Below are 9,318 nucleotides of genomic sequence, written 5' to 3' on the forward strand. Positions count from 1 at the left end.
GCTCGACACATTATTATTATCTGATAATTAAATAACGGTATCATCTAGAATAGAAAATAATTTGCATATTTACATCACACTGATGTGACGGACGGAACGGGACGAACCAGAGATGATGTTTAATTTTTAAATCGATCGTGTCTGGCGGTAACGCGTGATCGAAATACCGTAACGAACATTAATATTTTAACCTTTATAACAATAATAATTTATAATTTTTTTTGCACTGGTCGACATACAGAAAATTATTTATTTATTTTACCGCGTACGCGAGGCACGTTAATCAGTTTTTATGTACACGATTTTTATCTATATTTCATTATTTTAATTTCATCATTCGTATTTTTATGTACACTACTACTGTTGTAGGTGTCCCGTAAACCCATGTATTTTTTATACATACCTACTACCCGGTTAGTATGATGGTTATATTATTTTCATTTATAATACCTGTGGTTTTTAACTTTGAGGGCTAGTGCAGACCGGAAAGCCTTTGTTTTAAGTTCGGCGGTATTCGAACCACTCGAACATATTATTTGATTTTATACATCATATCATTCTAATCCGAATCTTCATGATGTAATTACACATTCAAAAGCATTTAAGGTATTTTTTTTTGAAGTTATTGATTTTCTGAGTGATAAATTATGCCGGGTTTAAAGATGGTATTGTTTTTACAAATTACGTCGATCATGTTAATTTATATTGGACAGTTAACTAGTTGTGTAAACAAAATCCGTTCTCTTCTTCTAATAATTAGCTTGAGATTTCTTAAAATTGAATGAATGTACAGTTGTTAATTGGCGGCAATAAGGTTTGTGATGTTATGCAATTATTTATGTGTATGTTCTACGGGTTCCAGGTGGAGAATTCAATAGCAACGTACGAACCTCACGCGTGCATTGTCGTGTACTCAGTGGTGTCTAAAGGATCTTTGAAAGTAGCCGAAGAGATATTGAACTATCTGTGGCAAGAGAACTACACGCGAGAAAAAACGGTCATTGTAGTTGGCAACAAGGCCGACTTGATGCGAGCCCGATGCATTACTACCGAAGGTAAGTAAATAAATAAAGGGGAGAGTCCACGAGGCACGAAAATGTCCTGTTTTTTTTAATAAATATCGATAAATCAATAAGAATGTTTAAAAAAAAATTAAAAACTATATAAAACCCTTTGATTACATAAAATAAGAATACACAAGTTTTTGGGTAACCGATTATGAAGACATTTATGGGCAAATTTACAAATTTAACTTATTTAACTGCAAGAAACTGAATTAAAATGAAAATCGGATTTCTGCATAACATAGTCAAGTAAATTAGAATCTCTTTATAGAATTTAAATCGAACCACCCTAGTCAGAATTGTGGCTAACTTTTCGGTCTGAAATACCATAAAAATGGCGTTTACTCATTAAAAAAAATTTACAAGTTAAAAATAATACCTTAAAGCTTATACAAAATAATCTGTAAATAAATTAAAATGGTTGAAATTTATTAAAACCCCTTTTTTCTTAATTATTGCCTATACAAAACTCCTTTACATCCGTCCGGTTTCAATGCCCTTAAAGATACAAAAAAAAATTACTAATATTTTGTGAAAACTTAATTTTTTGTGTTCATAAATAAAATTGAGTACATTATTTTGTAAAGCTACTGTTTTATCGTGAGGTTCAACAGAAAAATAATATTCGTCGTATTAATATTTAATACAAAAAAAAAAAAAGTATACATTCTAGTAGCTGACCAACCCCTAAAATGTGAAGTATCTAGACAAGATCATAGGAAGTTATGAAGGGAAATAAAATAAACATATTGTTATTATCCGGGTATAAACGAAAGCTCCATAAAAAAAAATGTATAATAATAAAATGAAAAAATGAATAAATTAAACGTATAATATTAAGTTAAGCAAACGTCTTTGAAGTAGGTTTCTACCTGCATTGGACGACTAAATAAATAACTATGGTAAATGTTTCCACTTGTTCAACAATAATTGCTGAAATTTCGTACACATATGTTTTTCGTGTTTACATAAAAATACTAATATAACGTTTTGCAAACATTGTGAATTGTGAAAAAACGCGAAAAACAATATCTGGCGTTGTATTTATATTTTTGCAAAAACAAGTATGAACGTGGCTTTGGAGTGTAGCAGCATGCGATTTTCTGTAATATTCATTACGACGGCTCTCAAAATGTCTCTTGTTTTCATGATAATAGCTTGTCTCAGTGCCACCGGCAATTTTGCCGACGAATTGGAAGACACAAAGGATGATCTAGCCTTCAACACCAGTTTCTTGCAGACATTTATGCCCGACCGAGGTTATATTGCAAGACGCGACGTCACCGGGGATGAGCTTATGTCAAAGGATATCAACATCATAAAACAATATCCTTCAACTTTGGAAAAAGATTTAGAATGCAGTTTCGTATTTAGTGCACTGGTGCACATGTATCTAATGAATATATACTTGTCAGAACCGGAAAAGCTAGGCCATCTCTCGGAGGAAGAAATCGACGATATAACATTTACAGAGGAAGCTGTGTACGTAGATGAATACTCACTCGACAAACAAAAATTGAGCCTTCTGGAGGTCATGTGGATATTTTATTTCATTGTTTTGACGACAGAAGAGTTAATGCTGTCATAATGCAAGATCACACCTGCTGGTCTCAATAATAAGACAATGTTAGCTGCATACGCTGCCGTAATCAGAGTGCTCGAGGAGTTCACCGAATCATACGAATGTAAGGTGTACAATCAAGAAACTGGCGAATCCCAAAAAGTAGAGTATGTGGACAAGATCAAAGAAGTTTTAGAGGAGGGGCGTACAAATAACACTCCGCTGACACTGGCGTCTAACAAGCTAAGATTTACAAATCAGCAAAGATCTAACGCTTATGTTTTCCGAGGTAAGGAACAATTCAAACTAGAACAGTTGCGATTATACGACTTAATAAAAGATAGACGTATGACGTACGAATTAATAAAAACGTTTGGTGTTCAAGTCGACAGCGATTCTATAGTGGAACATTTTCTGAAACTATATCAGGATACTTACAACGTTAACGTGGCATTGCATACATTTATCAACTCGTTCATAACACTACAAAGCGAATTCATAACTACTTTGAAGGCGATGGCCTTGAAAATAGTCTTAGTGTACTTAATCGATACGAAACAATATTTAAAATCGTGTCCAATAATACAGCTAATTTGTACCTTGAATCGCTTTCACGGGGAATACGACAAAAAAATTACCACTTTTTTGACAAACGTCGCTTTTTGTGTTGGTCAGCCCAATGATCGCCATTTGGATAATGTAAAACGGATGTTTAATAAATATTTTTGGAATTTTTTCAATGTATCCCAGTTTGATGGACACATTAGTAGTGTGCTCAAGTCGCTAAATGACATATCATCCGGTAACAGCGACTTTGCTACATTTTCTAACCCGTTGACAGAGAAAGATTACAAAGTGTGGATGACTGATGAAATCGAAAAAAAATATGATTTAATATATTCAGAAGATTTTAGTTCGATCGAAAAAATAATTATAGTAGCTGATAAATACATCACACGCATCAAGAAAATAAATGAAGTGGTCGACTTTGGAGTAATCAACTCGTTAATCCGCCTCCAGGAGTCTGGCCCTTATAAACGCTTAATGGATTTGGAAACCGACGATAATTAAATTATTTAAGAAAGTTTTATTTTGGTTGGATTAAAATTATTGGTCTTGAGTTTTAGCTTCGGTGCACAGCTGAGAGGCTATTGGGTTTTTCAGTTTTTAAATGTACACTTATTATTGTTATTATGCACTATCAATTTATATAAATCTTGTATAATATCGGTTAAGAGTTTGATGTTTTTTCTGCTTTACTTACTTAATTATTGCAAAGAGAAAATTTTGAATTTTCTTTTCTAACTTTCGAATAAACAATTCTGACAAACCAACCGAAATTGTATAAATGAAATTATTATTTGTTAGTACTGAACGTAAAATAACCGACGGGTAATTTTCAGATTCATTTCTATAATAAAACTATAGTTATTCTTTGTTCAAGCTAAAAATATCTACTGTGTATTTATGATTTAACTAAATATGCGCATTAAACACGTTTTGGTGTTTGCATACATAAATAATTGTAAATCAAATACAAACACAATTTAGAATATAATGTAAATTCCGTTTAATATAGACTATTTACAGAATCACGTAAAATAATTTTTTTTTTCGATAAACTACCTTTAACAATGATTTATTAAAGACAAAGACTAGCTTTAATTATTGCCAAACTTTAAATTTATTGTAGAAAAAAAACCGATCAACATACAAGTCAGTTTTAAACATTAATTTAGTTGTATAAATAAGCTTGACAAATGGTATCTTTTTGTTATAGTTGAGTAATAAAATTCTATTTTTTTTATTAAATAATTAATAGCTAATATTATTATATTTTGTACTAAGTACGCGATGGTTTACAATCGTTAAAAATACATAAACGTAAAATATTTACTAATACAAACTTAACTCAAGTAGTCAGTGTTTTTGCATGTAATTATTGACTAAATAAAAAGACTGCCGTTAAAGGTGCTCCTAAATCAACAAAAATTTCTGTCATTAAGTACACACGCGTTTTTTTAATGTTTCACAAAAAAAATATTGTACAGTTTTGTAAACATGGTGAATTGAAAAACAATATCTGGCGTTGGAATAACATTTATCACAAAAAAAAAAAAAACAACCCAATAGTGAACATAATCGACGTGGCTATGGTTGTAGCAGTATGCGATTTCCGGTGTTCAACATGACGATTCTCGAGATTTTTCTTGTTTTTATCACAATGGCTTGCCCGAGTATAACCGACCAGATAGATGACGATTTGAAGCAATTTAAGGAATTTCTAGTGTTGGACGCCTATTTATTGCAGACCGAGAATATGCCCGACCGAGGATATATTGCACGGCGCGACGTTAGCGTGGATGAGCTTATGTCAAAAGACATAGAGTTTGTAGAACAATATACTTCAACTCTGGAAAAAGAGTTAGAATGCAGTTTCGCGTTTAGTGCACTGGTGCAGATATATCTAACCGATGTTTACTTATCAGAACAGGAAAAACTGAATATTTTTACACGGGAAGAGTTAAACGATGTAACATTTATGGGAGAAGCATTGTACATACTTCTCTACGCACTCGACAAACAAAAGTTTAATCTTTTGGATGTCATGTGGATATACAATTTCCTCGCTTTGAGAACATACAACTGTATCAAATCAACCAAAACCGGTACTCTTAGTCTCAACAACAAAATGATGCTAACTGGACACGCGATCGTAAAAAAAGTGCTCGAGGAGTTCACCGAGTCTTACGAATGTAAGGTGTACAACCAAGAAACTGGCGAAACCCAAAACGTTAAGTACGCGGACAAGATCAAAGAAGTTATAGAGGAGGGGCGTACAAATAACACTCCGCTGACACTGGCGTCTAACAAGCTAAGATTTTCAAAACAGCAAAGATCTAACGCTTATCAAGAAACGGAACTATCTAAACTAGTACATTTTCGTTTGTATTTTCTAATGAACGATAGACGCACGATGGGTGAACTGTTTAACGCTTTTGGTGTTAATGTCGACAGCAAACCTATAGTGGATCATTTTTATAGGCGTCACTTGGACACCTACAACGTTGACGTGCCACTCCATGAATATATCAACTGCTTCATAACTTCACAAATTGAATTCATAACTACACTTAAGGCGATGGCTTTGAGATTCGTCTTAGTATTGCTGAACTGTATGAAAAACCAGTCAGCAACCCTTTCAACATTTAGACGTATTACTATGTTGAATAGTGTGCATGGGAAATGCATTAAACAAATGACTACTTTTCTGACAAATTTCGCTTCTTTTGTTGGTCAGCCAAATGATTACCATCTGAACAAGGTAAAAAGTATATTTAATAATTATTTTTGGAATTTTCGCACAGTGTCCCAGTACGATAAATATATTAATAGTGTTCTCGATTCAATAACTGACATGACATTCGGTAACAGCGAGTTTGCTACATTGTCTTGCCCCTTGACGGAGAAAGATTACACAATGTGGATGATCGATGAAATTGAAAACAAATATGATTTAATTTATTCACAAGATTTTAACTCGATCGAAAAAATAATTATGGTCGCCGATATATTTATTACGTATATTCAGAAAATAACAGGTGGCATTGACATTGGAGTAATGAACTCATTATTCCGTCTCAAGGAGTCTGACCCTTATAAACGTTTAGCCGACCTGGAAAGAAAAGCTGAATTAATTTAAATCATAATTAAAAAAAAAAAAATGTTTTTATTAATGGCTTTGAATTTTTCTTACAACTTTTAAATGTACACGTTTTATTGTTAATATTATATGCTTTTAGTTTATATAAATGATCGTATAATACATTCAAGTAACGGTTTTCTGCTTTTCTCGGTTCTCATCGAACCTAATTTTATGTGTGACATACATTTTTAAGAAAATGATTCAAACTTTTATTTTTTTTTTCATCTACGAAAAAACTAATATTAAGATTACAAACATGATAATAATATTGATTGTTGAATATCTGTATTATGTATAACCTGAATTAAAAATCACATAAGAAAATATTATTTGACCATATTATTAGCTTGAATAATTCATGGAAGATTTAATAATAATAATGACATAATTATCACCAAAATAAAAACTTAATTCTGACAAACTTAAAAGGACTATAGCAAACACCCAAATTAACAAAAATGTTAAACGTTTGGGTAAATAAATTTGATAAATTAGGTGTTTTTATTTTTACAAAATTGTTTAAAACAATTTTAATTTTGATTAAATAATAGGGTAGTTTATTATATTTATATATATTATATTTTACACTAACGCGCAATAGCTTAACAAAACTTATAAATTAAATAAACACGTGTAATATTGAATAGAACAAACTTCTTTAAAAATTATCAGTACTCGGTGTTCCTACTTATATTTATTAACTAAAATAATAAGTATGGTATTTTTATAGTTTTTACACTCACACATTTTATATGTTTACACAAAAATATGAATATAACCTTGTATAAAGTAATTGTGTACAAATAGTTTTAATTTTTTAATCATGAAGTGGTGTAAGCAATTTTATAATAGCATGTATTTTTTACTCAAATGTTTATTCATATCATTATTATCCATTGAGAATTACCTACGGATTTTCAATATTTTTTTTTTTTTTTCAAAAATATATACTATTTGTGGAAGAGATTTTCTCTAGAACCGATTTTGGTTTTACCAAACTAGCTCTATTTTTCACGCACTTATCTTGGAACAATGGTTTCGCTCTAGCGTTCAATGCATTTAATGAAATGTCTTATCGGTGTTTTAAACTGGCAAACTTAATTGGTTTCAGAGGGAAAGCAGTTGGCTTGCTCGAGGGAATGCAAGTTTATAGAGACTTCCAGCGGCATTCAGCACAACGTAGACGAACTGTTGGTAGGTGTACTTAAGCAGATCCGTTTGCGCGAGACCAGGGACAAGAAAAAACAGAACCAAAGGAAGAGGGCAGCCTTACACGGTTCGAAGACTTCGCTGTCGTTACACATCGCCAAGGAAATACTTCAGAAAATGTGCTTGCTCGATTCCAAGTCCAAGTCTTGCGGCAATCTGCACGTACTGTAAACCGATGGCTGTTGATTTGCCTTAATTTTTTTCGTTTTATTTTACCCTACTCTTTTTTTTTTAAAAATAAGTTCTACTTACCGATAGTAATTAAATAATATGATTTGTGGGTGTACGAAGTTTCAAACTGAACAAACTGGGTACACTGTTTATATTCTTTTAACTTTTTATTGTATTTCTATTATAAGTGCTGGGACTGGGTAGGACTTTACACAGTATTGTAGCTCATGATCATAATATTATAATATATGCGGTGCATCTGAACTGAATATCACTCTATGTGAAGTCATGTTTAATGAGGAGGAGCTGAGATAGATTTTTTATACACTTTGCTTAAAATCATGATGTTTCCTAAAGAATACTTTGACAGACTAATGTGTCGCTCGACAATTATATTTATTACTGAAAGATCATGAGAACATTTAAAATTCAAACTTGTTTTGGAAAATTCGAAATTATGAATGACCAATCGATTTGCAAATAAGTGCTTGCAAGAAATTCGGTGGAATAATTTATTTATTTTTATCACTTATTTTTTGAGAAAATAAAAATGGTTTTATTAATATTTTTTAGCTTTACCATAGGATATAACCCCACATATAGGAGTGACATTGGTTTCAGATACACCCTCTAAAAATATTAGTTTGATCGATTATATTAAAACGACCAAAATAATAATCGTCCAGCCCTTGTATTTATTGATCGTTTGAGTCTTAGGCGATCCAGTGCTTTCAAAGCTTTTTCCAATAACTGAGACATTGGAGGACAGTGTCGCTTTTCCATAAACATTTGACTGGGACGAATTCAGTTTGTGTACTTACCCTTTTCTTTTCTTAAACAATCTTTTTTTAATTTAATTTGAGAGCCGCTACCTCTTCGACGCCGTCCCCATTACCATTACTCGACTGTTATATTGTACTTCTTTCCTGTGATAAACGTATACATTTCAATCTTAGTTTCTATCGCTCGTTAATCATATATCAAATAATAAATAAATATATATGTATATATATATATATATATAAATACATATATGGGTGAACACGCCAAATGCGAACTGGAAAAAACAACCACAATAATCAAAACAGTTGAAATAATTATGTGTAAAAATAAGATAATTTCCCGGTTTTTTCGACCTTTCTATGAATCGTCATTTTTTTTTTTTCAAAGCGTTTATGGAGAAGTTATTTTGAAATTTACACATTTTATTTAAAGTTTTTTCAGCTTTCTGAAAAAAATTATCAAATTTTGGGCAACACAAAAAGAAACTACTTTTTAGATTATAAACTCAATTTTAATGACTTTCTGTTACTAAAAAAAAATCAATATTTTTTTCAGAAAGTTTAGTTATTTTTTTCAAAAGAAACCGATTTTTAATAAAACATTTTAAGGCCGAGGATATTACTTAATATGATAACAAAGAAGAGTAAAGATAATAACTAAAGACACTTTATATGGTCATGGCCAAAACAATTTAAAACATTCTTTTCGTCGTAATAGACGTGCAGGGTAAGTTTCAAAAATGTCCACATGGGGGTGCTCCAAACTTTCGTTCGTATATGACATCTTAACCCATATATATGTAATATTTATATATATATATATAT

At 31.4% G+C, this 9,318-nt stretch overlaps 1 protein-coding gene across 1 annotated transcript in view; it reads left to right on the forward strand.

The window, feature by feature from the left end:
• Nucleotides 1-8,988, forward strand: part of LOC126833022 (uncharacterized) — a 92,172-nt gene extending 83,184 nt beyond the window's left edge. The window contains exons 6-7 of the mRNA XM_050564126.1: nucleotides 863-1,055; nucleotides 7,443-8,988. Of these exons, the coding sequence (XP_050420083.1) occupies nucleotides 863-1,055; nucleotides 7,443-7,711 (462 nt within the window). The 3' untranslated portion in view covers nucleotides 7,712-8,988. The remainder of the gene's footprint in view (nucleotides 1-862; nucleotides 1,056-7,442) is intronic.
• Nucleotides 8,989-9,318: the final 330 nt, after the last annotated feature.

The sequence above is a fragment of the Adelges cooleyi genome, unplaced genomic scaffold (genome assembly GCF_023614345.1).
Source record: "Adelges cooleyi isolate 19-005CV unplaced genomic scaffold, UGA_ACOO_1.1 ACOO_flye_CR_arks_rails_tigmint_CR_PRNA_168, whole genome shotgun sequence".
NCBI classification, from domain to species: Eukaryota; Metazoa; Arthropoda; class Insecta; order Hemiptera; family Adelgidae; genus Adelges; species Adelges cooleyi.